The 23,307-nt window shown below is 35.3% G+C and overlaps 1 protein-coding gene and 1 pseudogene across 1 annotated transcript; both read left to right on the forward strand.

The window, feature by feature from the left end:
* Window positions 1-4,097: 4,097 nt before the first annotated feature.
* LOC116136632 (anthocyanidin 3-O-glucosyltransferase 2-like) lies at window positions 4,098-5,891 on the forward strand. Its single transcript, XM_031422304.1, has one exon. The coding sequence runs from the start codon at window positions 4,146-4,148 to the stop codon at window positions 5,616-5,618; it is 1,473 nt and encodes a 490-aa protein (XP_031278164.1). The 5' UTR covers window positions 4,098-4,145; the 3' UTR covers window positions 5,619-5,891.
* A 2,255-nt stretch (window positions 5,892-8,146) lies between these two features.
* LOC116136572 lies at window positions 8,147-8,791 on the forward strand (annotated as a pseudogene).
* The last annotated feature ends 14,516 nt before the right edge of the window (window positions 8,792-23,307 follow it).

Raw genomic sequence — 23,307 nt, forward strand, 5'->3', positions numbered from 1 at the left:
GATGGAATCCATGTATGCTAATCAAGTATGGACTCTCGTTGATCCTCCAGAAGGAATAGTTGCTATTGGATGTAAATGGATCTTCAAGAGAAAGATTAACAAAGATGGAAAGGTAGAGCCCTACAAAGCAAGATTGGTTGCGAAACATTATACTAAAAAACAAGGGTTGGATTATGAGGAAACTTTCTCACCAGTCACTATGCTTAAATCAATTAGAATTATGCTAGCCATAGCTACATACTATGATTATGAGATATGGCAAATGAATGTCAAAACAACATTCCTCAATGGATTTATTGAGGAAAATATCTACATGCAACAAACTGTAGGTTTTGTATCTAGTTCTGAAAGAAATAAAGTGTGCAAGCTGCATAAATCCATTTACGGGTAAAAATAAGCTTCAAGAAGCTGGAAATCTGGTTTGATGAATAATCAAAATGTTTGGTTTTATAAAAAAATATGGATGAAACTTGTGTTTATAAATGGACAAAGGATCATGCAATCATATTTCTCATACTGTATGTAAATGACATACTATTGATGGGAAATGACATTGGGATGATGATTGAAGTTAATATGTGGTTATCCAGAACTTTCTCCATGAAAGTCTTGGGAAAAGCGATCTACATCGTAGGAATTCGTATCTATAGAGATAGAACAAAAGGATTAATAGGCTTATCCCAAAAGATGTACGTAGAAAAGATGTTGAAACAGTTCGACATGCAAGACTCTAAAAGGGGAATTTTGCCTTGCAGTCACGAAATTCATCTTTCAAAAGATATGAGTCCAAAGACTGATAAGAAGCGTGAGCAGATGCGTGGGATACCTTATGCTTTAGGTGTAGGTAGTCTCATGTACGCCATGCTATGTACTAGGTCTGATATTGCATATGTTATGAGTGTTACAAGCAGATATCAGTCTGACCCAGGGTAAAAACACTAGTCAACTGTTAAGACAGTTGAGAAGAACTAAGGATCTAATACTAAGTTATGGAGGTTCAGAGTTGAAAATTGATGGATACTCTGATTCGGATTTTCAATCAAATATGGATGATAGAAAGTCTACATCCGGGTTTATTTTCACATGCAATAGAGGTACAGTCAGTTGGAAGAGTTCAAAACAGTCGACTACTATTGATTCCAATATAGAAGCTGAATACATTGTCGCTTCAGAAGCAGCAAAGGAAGTTGTCTGGATGCGCAAGTTCATGATTGAACTTGGTATGGTTCCAAACATGGTTTATCTGATAATCTTGTACTGTGACAATACTGGTGCTATTGCACAGGCGAAGGAGCCAATAGCACATCAGAAGTCAAAACATATTCAGCGTAAATATCACATTTTGAGAGAATTCGTTAGAGCTGGGGAAATTTTGGTGCAGAAAACACCTTTAGCAGAGAATGTAGCTGACCCACTCACTAAAGCGATGACACAAAAGCAATTGGACTATCATCTTGAGAAAATAGGTATTAGATACTATAGCGATTGACTCTAATGCAAGTGGGAGTTTTGTTAGTGTATGCCATAGGAACCAATCGTGTTGTTGGTTTCCGGACATTATATCTTGTAAATGTATTATGAATAAAAGAAAGTATTCTTATTTCACATGTTGATTTTTTGCTTCATTTATATTATATTATATTATATTTAATATTGCATGTGAAATGTCAGGATGACACGAATCTTCAAACGATCAAATCATCAAAGAATTCCCTACACAAGTAATGTTAATTGGGTGATAACATTGCATAATAGGCATGTTGAATGTTTTCATTGAATATCATGTGATGGTATTAGTGTTGGTGATTATAAGAGGTATGTTACTAAGGCATTAGCATGGATAAACGGTTAGTGAATTGTTTATCAAATACGACCGATTACAATAAATCACATGGATGTGGTCAATGATGCATCGCAGGATCGTGCTAGTGTACCACTGATCCTTAGACCAGAGACATCACAGTTGGATTCAACATAGGATGCATATGGTTCATATGGTGTATAAGCACGAGACTAGTCATGTCTTGTGTAATAAGCCTGTTTGGTCATATGTTATTCATGTGCGAGGACAAGTGATGGTCAAGATGGGATCTGTTAACTCAAAATAGTCTAATCTCGAGTTCCCAGACAAATGTCAATAAACATTGGAAAAGAGAAATCTCTGACTAGAGTATAATGAACGTCAGATTAAAAGTAGTTTCATGTTGACAAGTTCCATTGTATCGATTGACAATTCGATTAAAGATTAAGTTAAAGGTTTTGACATACCATGAACCATTCTTAATCAGGATTAGATAACGGAGGGATTTGACTACACAGTACGTACGATTAGAATAGGTTCATTGGAGTTTACACTTCATTGTGGTTTAGGTGTTATGAAACATTGCTAGACGTCTACCATAATCAGTTGGAGTTTCGATTATAAAAAGTTATAACGAAACATATCAAAATCTGATATTGGGCCCACGACTAGATCACAGTGAACCAAAATAGTCACACATAAAACCAAGCTCAAGGAGAGAGAGTAATACATATCATTAATCAGATTAATAATGTTCGGACGTAAATAGTTGCATCTGAATTATTGTATTGGTGAGAAATGATTATCCATAGATAGGTAGCACTAACTAAGGGTAATAAGGATTTATTAAACATTATTATTAAATCGGATTCAATAATGAGAAAAAAAGTGCATTGGTTTTATTCTAAAGAGTTAGAATATTTAATGGGATTAAAATTTGGGCTAATTATGAATTAAACATAAAACTAAGGACTTGACGTAAATACTTTTTTCTAAGATTAATTTTAAATTGTTTGAGGACTTTCCAAGACAATTTAAAATTACACTTTATACCCATGACATATAAGCCAAGTGTTATACCATTTTTAAAATTATACTTTGTGTCTATGACATATAAGCGAGTGTTATACCATTTTCATATAATTGAAAGAATTAAAACAAAAATCACTGTCTCGTTTTTTTCTCACTCTCTTGGCTCTCTTTTCCTTGATTTATGCGTATCATATTTTTAGGTTATCTAAATCCATTAGGACTCCGAGAAAGAAGATTAAGTGTTGAATAGCAAAAGAATTGATCATTTTCCATCATTTTCATATATTAATATTTTAATATTTAAATTGTTTGTATTCTACTGGCATCCATCAACTTGTCAATTATTTCTATGCCTTTTCAATTATAAAATGCATGAAACATTATTAGACGTCTACCATAATCAGTGGGAGTTTCGATTATAAAGAGTCATAACGAAACATATCAAAATCCGATATTAGGCCCACAGCTAGATCACAGTGAACCAAAATGATCACACATAAAACCAAGCTCAAGGAGAGAAAGTAATACATATCATTAATTAGATTAATAATGTTCGGACGTAAATAGTTGCATCCGAATTATTGTATTGGTGAGAAATGATTATCCATGGATAGCTAGCGCTAACCAAGGGTAATAAGGATTTATTAAACATTATTATTGAATCGGATTCAATAATGAGAAAAAAAATGCATTGATTTTATTCTAAAGAGTTAGAATATTTAATAAGATTAAAATTTAGGCTAATTAGGAATTAACAATAAAACTAAAAACTTGACATAAATACTTTTTTTTAAGATTAATTTTAAATTATTTAAGGACTTTCTAAGGTAATTTAAAATTATATTTTATGCCTATTATATATAAGTCAAGTGTTATACCATTTTCTTAAATTTGAAAGAATTAAAACAAAAATCACTCTCTCGTTTTCTCATTCACTCTCTTTGCTTTCTTCTTCTTGATTTGTGTGTATCACATTCTGAGGTTGAGCAGCAAAAGAATTGATAATTTTCCATCATTTTCATATATTAATATATTAATATTTTAATTGTTTGTATTCTACTGGCATCCATCAACTTGTCCATTATTTCTATGCCTTTTAAATTTATAAAATGCATGAATCCCACCGGCGTCTCTGGGAGTCAACAGTCCTCTGCTCTTTTCACTGCTAGCAAAGCACTGATATCATCTCTTACTAGCTGTCATTTTCACGTATGGCAAAAAATCATCATTTACAAATTTTTATTTATAAATCCATGAAGCTTCATATAATTATACTCACAACCAACAAAAAAAATCATCAATCATCCACACAATGAACAAGAAAGTTGAGCTCGTCTTTATTCCTACACCAGGCGTCGGCCACCTGGTCTCCACCGTGGAGCTAGCCAAGCTCCTCGTCCACCGCCACCAATACGTCTCCATCACCGTCCTCATAATGACACTACCTTCTGACACCAAAGTCAATGCCTACCTCGACTCACTGTCTGCACCCAGCCGTATCAACTTCGTTCATCTTCCCAACGATCACGTTTCACTTCCAGGATCCAACCCCAGAAAATTCTTCCCTTCATTTATTGAATCTCATAAACCCCACGTCAAACAAACTGCCTCTAAGCTTCTTCACTCCCAGTCAGCCTCCGATGACTCACCCAGACTCGCCGGGTTCGTTCTCGATATGTTTTGTACATACATGATCGATGTTGCTGATGAGCTTGGACTTCCTAGTTATATTTTCTTCACGTCGAGTGCAGCGTCTCTCGGTTTGACGTTTCACGCGCAGTCTCTTTATGATGAGCTCAACAAACACACCGCTGAGTTGAAAGACTCGGACACTGAGTTGAAAATTCCGACTCTGGTTAACCCAATTCCTGCTAAGATTTTGCCTTCTCTGTACTTGGAGAAAGATTGGTCTATAATTGTGTTAGAGCAATCGAGGAGGTTCCGAAGGGTTAAGGGTGTTGTAGTAAATTCGTTTGCAGAGCTGGAATGTTATGCAATCAAGTCCATTTATAATGGTGAAACCAACATCCCGCCCGTTTATCCTGTGGGGCCCATTTTGAATCTTCAGGGTGATGGCATTGATCTCGGGTCAGGTGGGTACACGACAAAATTAGAGATCATGGAGTGGCTTGATGATCAACCACCATCATCGGTTGTGTTCCTATGCTTTGGGAGCATGGGAAGCTTCAATGAGGATCAGGTGAAAGAGATTGCTTGTGCGCTCGAGCAGAGTGGGCATCGGTTCTTATGGTCTCTACGTCAACCTCCACCAAAGGGTCAGTTCGCCACACCGAGTGACTACACTAATCCAACGGACGTGCTACCGAAAGGATTTCTCGATCGAACGGTCAAGATTGGAAAAGTAATCGGATGGGCCCCACAAGTGTCAATCTTAGCCCACAAGGCGATCGGAGGGTTTGTATCACACTGTGGGTGGAATTCAACGCTAGAGAGCGTATGGTTCGACGTTCCAATTGCCACATGGCCGATAGGCGCCGAGCAACAATTGAATGCCTTTGAAATGGTGATTGAGTTGGGATTAGCGGTTGAAATAAAAATGGATTACAGGAGGGATTACTCAGGAGAGAATCAAGTGATTGTGAGCGCTGGGGAGATAGAGAGAGGGATCAGGAAGTTGATGGAGAATGATAATAAGACAAGGAATAAACTGAAGGAGATGAGCGAAAAGAGTAGAAAAGCCATGATGGAAGGTGGATCTTCATTCACTTCATTGGGTTGCTTCATCGATGATGTGATTAGCAATTTGGATGTTCACAAGAAATGATTCATTCAAAAACTTGTAATTTCATTTTCCCTTTTTGTGATAATCAGTTACATGGATTGCGGAACTCAGAAAGACCATGTTTACTGTATAGCACATCATCATCTATAACCATTATAACCTTATGAATAATGACCTTATGTGATAAATGTATAATCCTGCAAAGGGTTGTTCTGTGATGTTGGTGATGGTGGTAGTATAGTGATTCGTGGTGTTGAATATGCTTTTAAGCACTAATTGTTAATATGTGGTTTTGTATTGTGTTGTTGTTCAATTCTCATGTTCTGCACTTCATTCTCTGTTGTACTCATTGGCAGAGGGCTGAAATCCACAGAATTGGATACGCCCCCTAAACGCTATGAGGGTAAAATCTGAGTGTAACAGTGGCAATTGATCATATAATGATTTGGGAAACTGCAGAAATAACTTGAGCATTATGTTTATACTGAGAAAAAGTTAATTGATATATTGGGATGGATTGGGTATTAGATTATTTGTTATTAAGCTCTGTTTAAGGGATTTTAGGGAATTTAAGGCTTTGTTTATTTCTTCAACTTATATTATCCAATTTGAAACTTGATGATGCATGAACTCCAATCTTTATTATTTGTGTGCTGACAAAATGCTGTTGCAGTGCATTGCCTTTAATTTACCTTTTTAAAATTATGGTTTTGCTCTATCATGATACCATGCTGAATGTTGCATATAACCTTTTCCTCTCAGTAGATCACCTCTGCTTGTGTTTCATTATTTCCTTCCCCCATGAGAGATCCCCTCAGCGCTAGAACATATAACCTTTTGAGTAAATAGAACCTGTTTCAGTTGTTATCAGTACTCAACGGATTACATGCAGATCCCTCAGTGGTGACTAGTATTGGTGCAATTTCATATATTTTGTTGGTAATTTCGTCTTCCATTATCACATGATTAGTGACTTTTACAATGGATTTTTCTTGATTAAATGACTCAGCTATGTGTTTTGCGCTTTCTTTGCAATTTTTCTCTTTTCTTCTTGCAAAAAACAGTTGAAATTATTGGGTTGGGAAGAATTGGCATGGCTATTGCGAAGAGAGTATTAATGCATTACGAAGTTACTCATTTCTAGTTTTTAATTATTATCACAGTAATTAAAATTATTATGGATAATTTTTTTTATAAATTGAGTGATAAAAAGTTTACCAAATAATTATTTAATATCATTTAAACGAGAAGAAAAAATTAATAATCAAGTAATAATATTTTCAAAAATATTATCAAACCATTTTGTCTTAAATTTTTTAAAATATAATAATATATATCAAATTCGATTTTATTCAACATAACTGAACTCAAATCACGTCTGGAATGAGAATAACATTTAAAAAATAAAAAAAGGTAACAACAATCCCAATATTCTTCTTTTTCTTTTCGAACTCAATTTAGTAGTTGTTATAAAATACCATTTCCAATCTTTTATATAAACCTTCGTATAATTTACTGCCAACCAACAAAACGAATCATCAAATCATCCACAAACAAACGTCCACACAATGAGCTCGTCTTTGTCCCTACACGCCTAGTGAACATAACACCAGACTTATCGATCTTTCACTTGCATACGACAAGCATTTAATTATAAATATTCTCAACCTCTATTCGCTGTTAGCAAAGCACTGACATCATCTCTGAGTTATCGTCTTCTTTCTCAAATAATTTTTTTATATAATTCCATTCACTTTCATTCAATTTTACTCACAAAAATCAAAAACAAATATAATCCACACAATCAAAAGGTTCAATGAACAACAAAGCCGAGCTCGTCTCATCCCACACCAGGCGTCGGCCACCTCGGCTCCACTGTGGAGCTGGCCAAGCTCCTTGTCCACCGCCACCAACGCATCTCTATCACGGTACTCATCATGAAATTACCTCCGACTCCAAAATTCACCCATCTAAACTCACTCTCTGCTGGTGACCGCATCAACTTCGTTCATCTCCCAAGCGACCAACTTCAAGGATTCGACCCCAAAAGGTTCTTCTCTCGTTCATTGAATTTCATAAACCCCTCGCAAAGAAGCCGTCTCCAGCTTGTTCACTCCGAGTCAGCCTCCAATGACGCACCTCGACTCGCCGGTTTGTTCTCGACATGTTTTGTACAAGCATGATCGATGTTGCTGATGAGTTGGAGTTCCTAGCTATATTTCTTCACGTCCAGTGCAGGTTTTCTGGGTTTGATGTTTCACGCGCAGGCTCTTTATGATGAGCAGAACAAACACACTATGGAGTTGAAAGACTCGGATTCTGAGTTGGAAGTACCAAGTCTTCTTAACCCAGTTCCTCTAGAGTTTTGCCTTCGGTATACTTGGAGAAAGATTGGTCCATGATTGTGTTTGAGCAAGCGGAGGAGGTTCGGAGAGTTAAGGGTATTATTGAAATTCCTTCATGGAGCTGGATCCTATGCATCAAGTCTTTCTCAAATGGTGAAACCAAAATCCCACCCGTTTATCCTGTAGACCCATTTTGAATCTGAAGGGTGATAGCATTGATTTGGGACAGGTGGGTCCAAAACAAAAGCAGAGATCATGGAGTGGCTTGATGATCAGCCGCCATTGTCAGTTGTGTTCCTGTGCTTCGGGAGTATGGGAAGCTTCGATGAGGAACAGTGAAAGAGATTGCCTGTGCGCTCGAACAGAGTGGGTATCGGTTCTTATGGTCTCTACGTCAACCTCAACCAAAGGGTCAGTTTGTCGCTCCGAGTGATTACGCAAATCTAACGGACGTGTTACCAGAAGGGTTTCTCGATCGAACAGTTGGGGTTGGAAAGTGATCGGTGGGCTCCACAGTGTCGATATTAGCCCACAAGGCAATCGGAGGGTTCGTATCGCATTGCGGGTGGAATTCGACCCTAGGAGCATATGGTTTGGAGTTCCAATGGCGACGTGGCCGATGTATGCGGAGCAACAATTCAATGCATTTGAGATGGTGATTGAGTTAGGATTAGCGGTGGAGATTAAAATGGATTATAGAGGAATTTTCGGGAGAGAATCAGATGATTGTGAAGTCAAGGGAGATAGAGAAAGGGATAAAGAATTAATGAGGGAGAACGGAGAAGAACAAGAGTGAAGGAGATGAGCGAAAAGAGTGAAAAACCATTATGGAAGGTGGTCTTCGTTCACTTCATTGGGGTGCTTCATTGATGATGTCATGACAATTTGTCATAAATATTAATTTTACAATAAACAATGTTATATTAATCAAATACTCTTTATCTGAATCTCATTGTTGTGAAATAATATTCTAATCCTAGGCAACCATTTTCTTCAGTTGAAACACTCGGATACTGAGTTGGAAGTATACAGTGTCTTGTTAACTCAATTCCTGTTAGGGTTTGCCTATCTGTTGTTGGAGAGAAAGAGCGGACTACGGGAACAACCGCCGTCATCAGTATTGTTTCTTTGCTTTGGGAGTATGGAAAGATTAGATTAAAAAAAAATGAACGAAAGGGGTGTAAGTTTTGCCTTTTTGGAGTAAACCCATTAATGCTTCTCACGTTGTTTTCCAGTTTCCACACATCCACCGACGCTATCAAACAAATCTTTCAAACCATATCTTGGCCAAGATGATGGTAGACTGCCAACAGTTGGTTTAGAAGATGGGTTTTTTTTTTTTTTTTTTTTTTTTTTTAATTGATAAACTTTTATTTTGGAAGATATTTAGCTAAATTAAGTTAAAAAATAATATAAATATTTTTAGAAAATATATCAAACACATTCTCATAATTTTATCCATTAACTAGGTATCGGGGTATGCACGTTGCACGGGTATGTTTATTTAATATTTTTAGAATAGGTTGTAAAAATAATTTTTATATATGTACAAGTTTTAGAGTAAATATAACTTTTATATACGTATAGAATTGTGTTAACATAAAATTAGTAACGATACCTTTATAATTATTAATGTCAATTAATATTATGAAGATCAATTATTTGAACTTAAAATTTATATTGAGTTCATTTTCAGGTTTGCTATTGACCCTTTTTTATTTTATATATTTTTCTTGAAAATGGCTAGATTTTTGGAATGTTTATGCAATGTACTTATATAATTATTGTTAGTACTCATCCAATATGCGAAAGATGAAAGAATCAAATCAAAAGTAACGTGTTACGATGGAGAACAATTTTCAATCAATTAATGAGTAACACCAAAATCAAGATAAAATTGAATATAGAGAATAATACTTTTATTATAAAAGACATAAGTACATTGTTTTTTGATACAGTGAAGTGAGTTTGGATAATATGGACTTTATTTCATATTTAGTTTGGATAATATGGACTTTATTTCATATTTTTCTTATAGTTGTTCAGTTCCTCTAATGCATATGCATACTCTCTTTTGTTTAGGTTATAAATAACATCCATGGCAGATTCCATGATTTGTAACAACTGGTCAATGACTTCTGTGCTCTTACAGTATGTAGATCATCCAGATTGGTCTCAACTTTTTTGAAATCTCTTTCAATTCCGGCATTCCCTAAAAAATGTATAAACCAATTGCAGAAACAATATACAATCAATTTTTATAAATATATGGAAACGGTAACATGAATGTGTAAGTATAATTATCATATGAACTCTCGACATATCAAAAAAAAAATTTTTTTTAGTGGTTTTTATATTCCCGCAAATATGTATCATGGTTTTGTTTGCGATTTTGTAATTTAGGATACAAAAGATGTAGAACGTTTATACCTTCTGGTTTCCTCGGTGGAGAATTATTGTTGTTGAGGTCGCTGCAGGTATTCGCTGCAGATTCTTCTGGTTGTGATGTTTTGTCAGGCATCTTCGAATTAAGTTTTCGAGAAGAAATGAACAATTATAGTGTATAGTATCTGAAGAAAGTTAAATGGGTGATTGATGTCAAAGTATTATTTATAGGAGAATATGAACAGACATCTGGTAATAAATAAACGTGTCGATCAAAAAAGGGTTAATAATTATTTGAAAAAGGTAATATAAAACGTTAGTAGATTATCTGTACAATATTAAAGAAAATCGTAATAAATATTTTGTGAAGCGTGTGGCACATTAGTTAGGTAGTTAATAATGGTTAGGCAAGATGTTGAGTTATTATGATAAACAAAAATGTGATTTACTAATAATAAAATCTTATTGATACATTTTCAAAGGATAGACAATAAATATTTTGTCAAGTATTAAAATAATATTTATAGCCTTTATTTTTTTTGAACTTTCAATTTAATTACATAAAATTTTATCTTCAAGGATGGTGGAGGTATATAGCATAAGTGAAGGAAATGAAATATTAATTCTTTTAAAATATACATATAAAAAATAGAATAAAAGAAATATATAGATAAAATAAATGTGATTGAAAACTTAAAAAAAAAAATTAAATTAAATTAATTAATAATATAGATAAAATAAATATTACATTAATTTGTATACATTTGGCAAAGCTTTAATGCACTGAATCAAATTTTTTTTTTCTCATAATATCATAATCATTTTTATAATCTTATTACACATTCAATTCAAAACTCTTTTAATTTCACGCCTTCAATGAATTGTATTTCTAATGTAAATGTCCAACGACTTTGATTGTATGATAATAATGTGACATTAGCTAGTTTACACCTTAAGGTTCGAACCTAAAAAATAAATAAAGAGAGCAAACCTCTTTGACCGTTAAGTCAACTCCTTGAGTTTTATTGGGTGCTTGTTGTCTACTAGACTTCGGAGTGCCATCACTTGAGTTGTGGAAAATGCATGAAAACAACCATCATAGCCAAATAAACCTTCAACAACCATAACTCTTGATCTGTAAAATTGGAAGTCTATTTCAGGCTTCTTCATATTGGTTCGATAAACGCAGATTCAGCTAATTACTACTCAAAATAATCAACGTGTAAAAATGCAGAATATCAACAAAATTTTGCATGAAACAGGGGACAAAGTAAATAGAGAAAAACAGAGCAGCTCATTTTACTAGTACAGTTTCAAACAATAGTTGAAATGCAAATCATACATCTAGCAAGCTCAATTGTTTACTAATCAAGTGACATAATATTAGTGTTTATACATTAACCTTAAAAACAATAATCCAGTTACAAACAAAAAGATTAAACATTACAGCAACAAGAAGCCGAAGGCAAAATCATGCAAAAACAAAAACACACTTTCAGAAAAACTTATCACAGGTAAACCTCTTTAGCAGGAGACTTTGAATTTCTTTTGGAGGATTGGCCCATCAATAATAAATGTTTGGATGAATTAGTTCCAAGTTTGCTCAGGAATCAGCTTATCATACTCTTTGTAAATGTAGATCTACACGTTTTTGAATTTAGAATGGCAATCTAACCAATTAACCCAGAACGGCAACGCATCAATATGGGTTGGTTTAAGCACTTCAAAACTGAAATTGAATCACTCTCCCACTGAAGCTTGTGCCATTTCTCAGCGAAAGCAAAATTACCCTTCTAAGTCGTAATCAAGGAAGACCCAAAGGCTTCTCCTCATTGATACAAGAAAATATTTCTAGCTGTTCCTGGGAAGTATGACAATTGAAAACCATCAAAATATCCAAATTATAAACAGAGCATCCAGCTTGTCGAATGTAGCTCCTAAAATATGTGGACAACAATCCAATTGTAAACAGAGCTAGCAAAATTTAATTAGTTTAACAAAGTTAATTATGTAGAAACAAAAGTTCAAACATTGGTTACGGGTCTTAGCGGGTACGGATTCAAAACAGGTCCAAAATATTGGACCCGAGGTGCCCGTACTGTTACTTTAGTTTTCAATTTTTACAATTAAACCCCTACAATTTATATATTTTTCATTTTTTACAATCATACCCCATTCACCCAAACAACCCCTATCCTACCAACCAAACAACCCCCTCCTTGTCCCCAACACACTCCAAGAACACCATTCGATTTCAAGCTTTCAACACCATCACTCACTACTGTCATCAACCGCCATTTCAACCACCATCATCATTCCCCATCCCTCAAACACTTCAAATTAAATAGCAAGAAACCCAAATAAAGAATAATCTCAAAATCAAAGCCAACATAACCAAATACACAAACCCCATACCAACACCACCACCGTCATAATCATCATCCACCATCCATGGCTTCAAGTCGTTGTTGTGGCCTCGCTTGAAGGTACGGCGGCAACTTTTGAAGGTGGGGTTTGGGTGAGCGATGGGGTTGCTAAGGGGTAAGGGGAGTGGAAGGAAAAGTAGGGGGGGAAGGTGGGTTTCAACTTTGATTTTCTTGTATTTTTTGTTATGTCTATATAGTTTTTGGGGATTTTTCATTGTAAGGGTTTGTGAGTGAGTGTGAGAGAGGCGAGTGAGTGAATGTGACATCAATAATACTAAACCCTAAACCCCTCTCACTAACCTATCGTGCGAGTTTGTGATTGGCTTGATCAGACGGAATTCATTATTGGACAGACAGGATCTACGTGAACTGACGAATTATGAGTTGACACGTGACATTTGTGAGAAAAAGTTAGTAAGAGGTGTTTATGAGTGTAGTGTTACTCTTGTGACATAGGAGATGAGTTAGGGATTTTGATTCAGAGAGAAAGGTTAAGGGTTTTTTTTTTTTTTTTTTTTTAAATAGATGGGTTCCCGCGGGCACCTACGAGCATATCTGTTGCACCTACTATCAAAACGGGCCGAGCCGAATATGGTCCAAAAAAAATGAGTCTAATATTATAGACTTGTATCCCATATTTTTTTATCGGGTCGACCCGCGGGTCTAAACGTGTTTTGCTAAGTCTAATTATGTATAAACAAAAGTTTAAACATTGGCTACCATTATAAGTAACCAATGAAATTGTTTCAGCCCACTAACTCTCAGAAGCAAATCCCTTTCATCAGATTTGATGCATCTTCCCTGGTTGTTTAAGTGTAGAAATTTTTTAAGTTGTTTTAATAATTAGCTACAACAAAAGATTAAAGAAAATCAGCAACAGTAATATATATCTTGCCAAAGAACATAATTGTCCATGTCCGCCACATAACTTGCATTCAATTTAGCAATGCAAACCTGTGAGGAAAATTTTAAAATCTAAGAAGTTTAAAGCAATGACAAAAACCGAGAATCCGCATAATAAATTTTTTTAATTCCTGTTTCAAGTTGATAATAAAGGAGAACACTATAATATTGGCGGTAAAATCTTATATAAATAATGATTCATTGACAATTATTTTAGAAAGAGAGAGAGTAACCTTTTCGTAACAGTCTTAGTGCTACAATCGCCATTTGTTTAATTCTGTGATGTAAATCTCCCAAAATGTTGTCTGCATTCTGATTCAGCTTCAGGCAGTTCATAAAACTCATTCTTATAAACTTATTTACCTTATGCTGCAGACAATATTCAGATACTATTTCTAGATCCGCTTCATCCAATACCTCTATATTTGATGGAGGCTTTGGTAATGATTGGAGTCGACAGCAAGATCTAGCATCTAAATATACTAGTTCCAGCGGAAGCTCTGGTATTGATTGAAGCATATCGCAGTTCTGTAGGTAAAGACTTTTCAGCTGAGATAGCTGCTTGATACTTGAGGGAAGATGCTCAAAATTGTTTCCACGGAGATCTAAACATTTCAGAGAGGATAAATAGCACAGATCTTCGGGAAAGTCTGTTATATTGCAGAAACATAACTTTAAGCGCGTAATTTCTTTCCAATTTCGGGGAGAGAATGGTAATTGAGTTATAGAAACTCTGCAATATGAAACACCAAGCCAAACAAGAAATTTCAACTCGCAAATACTAGCTGAGATACTTTTCAGCCTTCTGCAATATTGTAGATGTAAACTGACCAGATTACTATACCGCAACTATAGTCGGACTAGGTTCTTTGTATTAAAATTTGACGGCAATCTTTTCAATGGATATCCATGCCAATATAAATATCTCAATTCAGTAGAGAGATACTTTAGTCCTCGGGGAAGATGCACTTTATTGATGTTTCCAAAATGCCCACCAGGTACATAGAACTTTAAAAATTTAAGCTTCGACATATTTTTGAAGGCTTTGGAACTCAAATGCAAGTCTGAGATTTTGGATATGTCTAACAACAAGCCTTCAACTGCGTCAGTCCCCTTCATATATACCAAAGAAAAGAATAGGTTAGTATGAAACACAGAGTCTTAATTCCTAAAATTTATACAAGTATTATGTGACTTCAATATCATTTGTTAGAAATTTTGGTAAAAGAAACAACTCAAATCATTTGGAACTTACAGTGTTCATCTTCAATACATGGAATACATCTTCATGATCCCACAATCGGCTACGTTTTCCTGGCACGATTAATGATTCTTGACAAACAATTTCCCAACCCATCTCTTGGAGTAAAGATCAATGACTTACCAATTCCACCCATCCCCCACATTCCTATTATTTTAAAAGCTGGCAACTCAATATGTAATAATGATTTCATATCATCAATGCGTGAATCTATTCCAACTAGGCCTTCACAATCACTTGAGGGTGATACCTCATTCAATTGCTTCAAAATTTCTTTGATAATCTCGGCTACAAGTTTAGACTCTGGCCTAGCATAAATGAAAAAGAAAAATGCTGAGTTAAAAAAAATGCCATGATAGATTAGAGATATCAGAAAATTAGAAATGAACCTAACCATATTTAAGCTAGTGAGATAACTAAAGTAAAATTTTCATATATTTGGAGAGCTAATGAAAGGCATGCACCACATGGTCCTTACTATGTAAAAGTTATAGAAAGTTTTACATATATAGAAGAGGCAAACTTACTTTATCACCGTTGAATCCATTCCATATAGATTTGATGCTTTAGTCAAAGCAGCTCTCCATCTTTGCACTTTTCTCCAAAAGCATCCTCAAAGCTTCTAGTTTGATTCCGTACATCTATGGCTTTACATGATAAAAAACTGGTATAACTATTTGGCCATTCATTTTCTTACACTCAATAATCTCTACAAGTTCATCCAAGCACCATTTAGAAGAAGCATAGTTTTTTGAGAAAATGATTACTGCAATCTTTGATTGTTTAATTGCTTTGGTGAGTGCAGGGGAAATATCATCTCCTTTCTTAAGTCCTTCATTATCAATGAAGGTTTGAATTTGTTTTTGACACAATGCAGCATAGAGATGACTAGTAAAGTTATCCCGATTATCCTCTCCTCTAAAACTCAGGAACACTTCATATTTGGATTGGAGGATGATGGAGGAAGAAGATGATAACGAAGCCATGTAAAAATGTCTCTTTGGCAAGATCTCTGGAGAAGAAACATAGATTGTACAATGCAAAGCTCAATGTAGAAATGACCGGTTCTACAAACTCATAAATCAAATAAAATCATTATTTATGATGGATAGAACCACTGGCTGGAAAAACCAAGCCTAAACCAGGAGACCCTTTGATATATTTGACCACTTTGAGAGCTGAATTGAGATGGGACTGTTTTGACTGATGCATAAACTAACTAAGTAGGTTCATAGAATAACTCAAATCTGGTCTGGTATGACACAAATACAGCAACTTCCATAAACAGAGGGATCCTTTAAGGTAGGATCTGGTGCACTAGGAAATGAAGCATCAAACTCCACTGTTGTAAACTTTTGCTGAGGATCAAGGGGTATCAAGGCTGGTTTAGCAACAGCCAAACCTGAGGTGGCAATCAACTCTAACGCATATTTTCGTTGGCACAACTAATGCCCTTGGATGATCTAGCAACTTCAAAACCTAAAAAATATCTAAGAGAACCAAGATCTTTTAACTTGAAGTTAGAGTGCAACAAATCTTTAGTAGCTTGAATAAGAGAATGATCATTACCTGTGATAACCAAATCATCAACATATACAAGCAAAATCACAATATTAGAATTGTCTTTCTTAAAGAAGAAAGAATGATCCAAGGGTGATTGTTGGAAGCCACCCGACAACAATGCAACAGTAAATTTTGTATTCCATGCCCTGGAGGCTTGTTTCAAGCCATATAATGACTTATGGAGCTTACATACTAGGGACTTATCATGTTGTTTAGTGCAACACTGTGGTATATTCATATAAAGTTCTTCTTGGAGGTCCCCTTGCAAGAAGGCATTATCAACATCTAAATGGTAAAGAGGCCAATCCTTCATAGATGCTATGGCTAAGACTAATCTAACTGTTACCATCTTAACCACAGGAGAAAAAGTCTCCTTGTAATCAATTCCAGCTTGTTGAGTAAATCCTTTGACAACTAATCTTGCTTTGTACCATTCTAGAATGTCATCTGCCTTTTATTTGAGTTTATAAACCCATTTACACCCTATTGGAGATTTACCAGGTGGTAAGGGAACTAAAGACCATGTGCCATTTCTTTCCAAAGCCTGAATTTCCTATTGCATAGCCATAACCTAGTAGGGATCTTTGGATGCTTGGGTAAATGTAGTGGGTTCAATAATGGTCGATATACTAGACATACATGTTTGATAGGATGGTGAAATATGTGTGTAGGAAATGTAATTCTGAATAGGATATTGGACAGTAGTTGTTAGATTAGTTTTGGGTAATGTAGGACATATAAAATCAGTGGTCCAAATAGGTGGTTTAGTGACTTTACCAGATTTTCTAAGAGGACCAGGTTGTCGTAAAGAGGTACTAGGAAGATTGGGGGAACTATATGAAGTTGGATAACTAGAGTCTGCTGGTTCTGTTTCATGAAGATTATTTGTATTTTCATGCAAATCAAAAACAGTGGAAGATGTAGTTTCAAAATCCTGTTCTAGAAAAGTTTCTCGGATAAAAGGTGGTTGACTAGATTTATGTAAAGTAAAAGGAAGAATATATTCATGGAAAACCACATCACGATTAATATGAACAAATTTGGAATGTAAATCATACAAAATGTAACCCTTTTTTGTGGTAGAGTAACCAAGCAACACATCAGATTTGATGTATGATACCCAAACCAACCAATAAATCATGACATTGATGATTGAAAAATTCCAAACTGCTGTCAGTTCTAATGCATTTGGGGGTCTGATTATGCTGATTTTTGACCATGTGAAGGAAATCTTTTAAGTTTTGATACACATCAGATTTGTATTGCATAAGGAAAAGCCATGTAGTCCTAGAGAAGTCATCCACTATGGTAAGAAAAAACCTAGCATTTCCTTGGGTTGGGATCTTATAAGGTCCCCAAACATCTAAGTGTAACAACTCAAAGATATGTGATGTATGTGTTTCACTTAAGGCAAATGGTAACCTGGTTTGCTTTGCTAAAGGGCAAATGCCATAGTGAAAATTAGAGTGTGCAGGAAATTCATGATGTAATTTTTATAAGACTGGTAAGGGTGCATGTCCTAATCTCCTATGCCAAAGTACAATGTCATTACTATACAGTGTTGTGGACATTACTAAAGGTCTTTTTTATTGATGAATCAGAGGTTACATCACAAGAATTACAAACAGAATTCTTTATTCCTAAAACTAGAAGGCAGTGTTTTATTTGTGAAAAAGGTATAAAATGGTATAGCCCTTGATATTGCTTACCAATCCCCTTGAGTTTGCCACTCCAAAGATCCTGGATAACACAAAAATCAGGATGAAATGTGATGGAACAGTGACTTGATGCAGTTAATTTGGATATCGACATCTGATAAGAGTGTAATTTATATATTTTTATTCCTTCCATATTATGTTTTTTGTTATGTTTTATGCCTAGTTGAGTTGATTAGAGTTTATTTTGTCAGTTTGTCATATTTGGATAGACTTTATGAAATAATTGAGAAAAGATTAGGAAATTCCAGATTTTCTGTTATTCTGACCAGTGCTGCGTTTTTCAGGTTTTTCATGGAGTTAGATTTCTCGATTGCAAAAGTATTCTTCAGAAAAAGTAAAGTAGACGAATCAAGCCTTCCAGGAAGGTATTATGGGCAAGAATCCGAGTTCGTTTGGGCCCTCATTAATTGTTGCAAAACCGGACCTGGAATCCTATTCGCGGAAGGATTTCCTGGCTGAGTATTGAGTCTTCGAATAGGCCTAACTAGAGCTTCAGATATCGAAAGCAGGTGATTCAAAAGCCCAAATTCATCTACACATCCAGGACTACAACTTTTATGAAGTGACCAAGCCCAGAAAAGTTTTTTTACATTGTGAGAATCATGGTGCAAGCTGGATTACGAATTCTGTTTTCCATATCTGATAAAGATTTGACAGTTTTGGAAGTCTATCGTTTAGGAAAGGTCTAGGAAAGTAATTTCCGTTTTTCATGGGGCAGAATTAAGGAAAAAACACATTATTTATTTATGAGTTGTTAGGTTAAACGGGAGAAAGGAAGGGAGTAGAGGTTTGTTTTTAGTTTTTTACTTTTTACGTCAATATGTGCGGCTGATCTTTCTTCTTCAGTTCAAGGGGATTTTGAAGCCTGAATTCACGTCATTGGTGTAACTTAACTTCAGTAATATTGTTCTTAATCTCGTTCTTATTGGAATTGTTTATGTTATTCTGTTTTAATTGTTTATGATTCTTGTTTGGGTGATTTAGTAATGGCTTGCTAAATTGTTTAATCGGAATTTTATCTGTTAGAATTAGGAATTGTGATACGTAATTATCCTTTTTCTATTCAATGAGTAACACGTGATGATAGATGATTACGGACAAGTTCTCAATCTATCACCTTGAATAACATAACCTAAGTTAAATAATCCGATCTTGTGTGATTATTGCTTGGATTGGTCTATTTTCCTAATTCTTAAGGCTACCATTGAATTAAACTTAGAAAGCTTATTCTAGGTTGTTTAAGGGTTAGGATCTCATTGAAGAACTTATTTCAGTAGTGACAATTAAGGGAAAATTCGGGTAACAGGGCTTGTTGTTTCCTAGGGTCAATAATTCCATAATAACGAGATAGAATAATGTTACGGTTAGTTCATGTCCAATGCATGTTTAGGTGGATTTTGAACCGAGAACTGGTTGTTTTTAAACTATACTTAAAATCTGGTAAATGTAAAACCTTTTCAAGAGAAAAATTTTCTTGCAATTTCACAGAACCAACATGGGTAATTAGTGTTTTAGTTCCATTAGTGTAATACTTTCTTTGTAGATAGTATACTCGTAAAATAATCAGTAAACTCATTAAAAATATATATAAGAAAATACACATATAAACGAGTAATAAAGTATGGGCCCATATTTAATTTTTCTTTATATACAAATATACTCAAAATAGCAACTTGACAGTGTAGTTCAACCCTTCCATTGCATGACGTTCCGAGCAACCGCAACTCACCTATTACCTGCAAAAACATTAAAAACAACAGAGTAAGCACTAATTGCTCAGTAAGTAAACCCGCTATGCTATCCTTCTCTCTCCGTTGCTTAAATTCTGAATTTTCTTTTCCTTACATCTCATTTCCCGATTATTCTCTATTCTTCCTCTGTTCTTTCTCGATTCTTTATCTGTTTTTCTCTAATTTTTCACTACTCACGATAATGAGCATGGTATTATGCATATTCATGATGCAAATGCACAAATGCATAGATTATGCATTTTCTTTTCTATTTTTCTTATTCTTATTATGTTTCTTTTTCTTTATTTATTTATTTCTTTTCTATTCCTTCTTTCTTTCTTTCTATTCTTTCTTTTCTTTCCTATTCTTTCTTTCTTTTCTATTCTTTCTTTTCTTGCTGATCGGACTTAGTTGAGACATGGATTTGGAGCCCTGACCGTGTGAGTGAATTCTCTAATTTTGGGTACAGCCCTCATCAACACGTATTTCTAACGGACTGTACGATTCTTCTTTCTGAATTCCTCTCACTAAAGGCGGCGTGCATGTGGGGCTATGTCACTCACGAGCTCCCCATCGCAACAACCTTCTCTTCTTTTTATCTTTTTACACTTCTTTAACTAAAAATTCATATTTGAATATCTTTAATATTCTCATTTCTTTCTATTTTCTCTTTAACATATTTTAGTGCTTTCTCATACTCTGATGAATATGTATGCATGTAGATGGTTTCATGCTTATAATTCTTTTTAAATTCACATGTTTAAATGCAATTATGGATTATGGAATGCAAACATGTCACTCTCTACCATCTACAAACTCATCCCAAAGTAACACAAAATCATACTCATACATGCACTTCTCTTTGGCATTTCATCAAACAATTCATGTGCACAAATCAACACTAATTTGGCTACACTTCTATCGCTATTCTAGGCCACCAAAAATTTGGAATAAAATCCTCAATAACCAATGCCAAATCTGCCCAAAATACGCACTCCAAAATTTCCACTTCAATTCTTCCAAATTTCAACCAACATTCATCAAGTATCACATACACTAACACAACTTCTCATGGATAGGTTCTAATCATCATTCAACACCAAATCCATCAACAATTCTATATATAACACATATATATGCATAAAGAAAATTCTCTACACAATATAACTTAAATCATACTTGGGGTAGGATTTACTTACCTTTGATATGAGCAATTCAACCCTTTAAGAATCTCCTTTAATCAAACTCTCTTCCTCTTAAATCCTATGAGCACAAACCATCAAAATTCAACACTTTAAAAATTAAAATCACTTCTTAGTGCAAGGATCTTACCTAAAGATGTTTGGGATTAAAAATCCACTCAAAAATACCCAAAATCTATGAATTTCTTTTGAAAAAGAAGTGAAGAAATTGAGAGGATTTGGAGGAGAAGGTGGCGTGAAAATGGGTTGAAGAGTGGCTAGGGTTTCACTCTTCAATCCTTGATATAACATAAAATTATATATTCGTTTCCCATTTTGCCCTTGCACTTTCTTTAGAATTTCATCTATGTCCCTTAATCAATTACCATAATTTCATCTATGTCCCTTAATCAATTACCATAATGCCCTCATTTTTATTGCATTCTCCATGAAATTCTATCTCTTTTCACTTCTCACAATTTCAACTAATTTTGAGTGAAAATACTATTTTACCTTTAATGCAAGTTTAAGACATTTTCTTCACATTTTCTCTAAATATTTTAGCAAAAATCAACTAAATGTATAAGAGCATAAATTAAATTACGTACATCTATGTGGGCGTTACAATTAGGAAGTCCTACATAGCTTTGTACGGGTGGACTACTAGCTACAAAACATTCAAGGTTTTGGAAATTATGTGTCATATGGTCAGTGGCCCCAGAATCAAGAATCCAATCAGAATTATTAAAGTTTGAGTATAGAGACACAATTGTACCTACCAGATTAGCAGACGGTGCACTCATGTTCTCTTTCCCCAACAACTGAAGTAGTTGTGCATACTGTTCTGGAGTTAACACATTGCCGAGATTAGCTCCTTCTTTGGTATTGTCACCTATTGTTTTAGAGTTCACCAATTGATCCTGAGTCGAATGGACTTAATTAGCCTTAGCTTTTGTCCTTGACTTGCCCTTGGTGAACGCAAAATCAGCTGGATAACCGTGTAGTTTATAACAGGTTTCCCTCTTATGCCCTGGAGCATGATAGTAGTCACACTCTATGTAGGGTTTCTTCCCCTTGTATTTTGAGTTTTGATTTTGATTCCTCTAATTGCCTTGTGAATATAGTGTTATAGTAACCTCAGTGTTATGATTAGAACCAGTCAAGACCTTCTGGCTTTCATCCTGACTTACTATGGAATATGCTTGCTTGACTGAAGGCAAAGGGACCATATAAGATTTGACTCCTTACCAAGGTGTACGAATCATTAAGTCCCATTAGAAATTGCAAAAGTTTCTGCTGATTGAGATGAGTCAAATATGCCTTGGCTGAATCACTGTCCGAAGGTGGTAGACTCACTAACGAACTCAGTTCATCCCACAAAATTTTTAATTTGTTATAATAAACCGCAATCGAACTCGTACCTTTTACTAGATTAGCAATTTCCCTGTGAATTCCAAACACTCTTGTACCATTCACTTTATTGTATTGTTCTTGGAGATCTTGCCAAACTTGATACACATTGTTTGAATACACAATACTGTTGAAAATGTCTTTTGAAACAGTATTAAAAATCCACACCAAAACCAGAGAATTGCAGCGTTCCCATTGTGCATGCAATCCTTCATTGAATTTCGATTTCTCGCAAGATCCATCAACAAATCACAACTTATTTTTTGCCCTTAGCCAAACTGTCATGGCACGACTCCATATCTCATAGTTATCAGTTCCGGTAAGTTGCTCTGAAATTAGAATTGAACCAGGGGTGTCTGACGGGTGAATATAAAGAGGGTGTTGTGATGTGGCATTCTGATGACACACGTGGAAGTCAACTTTGGAGTTGGCTGGTCAAAAGTAATTTGTTAAGACTTGAGGGGCAGTTCAGTCTTTTCCCTGTGTTCTAAAACCTAAATTCGTTTTAGGTTTTATGCGCAGCTCACTTCTCTCATTTCTCTCTTGGTTAGAGCTGGGCAAGGGACCGGTCCCTTGCGGGCCCAGGCCTGGGCCCGTTTGGGACTGGTCCCTTAGGACTGGTCCCAAATGGGACCAGTCACTCATGGGCCTAGGACCGGTCCTAGGCCCATGAGAAAAACCAGGACCCGGACCAGGCCTTAGGCCTGGTCGGGACTGGTCCTATGGGCCCAGGACCGGTCCTAGGACCAGTCCCATGGGCCTTGGACAATTTCATTTCCCCCCCTCAATTTTTTTATATTTTGGGGGTA

The sequence above is a fragment of the Pistacia vera genome, unplaced genomic scaffold (genome assembly GCF_008641045.1).
Source record: "Pistacia vera cultivar Batoury unplaced genomic scaffold, PisVer_v2 Contig317, whole genome shotgun sequence".
In the NCBI taxonomy this organism is placed as follows: Eukaryota; Viridiplantae; Streptophyta; class Magnoliopsida; order Sapindales; family Anacardiaceae; genus Pistacia; species Pistacia vera.

Excerpts from the sequence above, each read along its gene's own strand:
- LOC116136632 (XM_031422304.1), top strand. The coding sequence starts at position 4,146 with ATGAACAAGAAAGTTGAGCTCGTCTTTATTCCTACACCAGGCGTCGGC.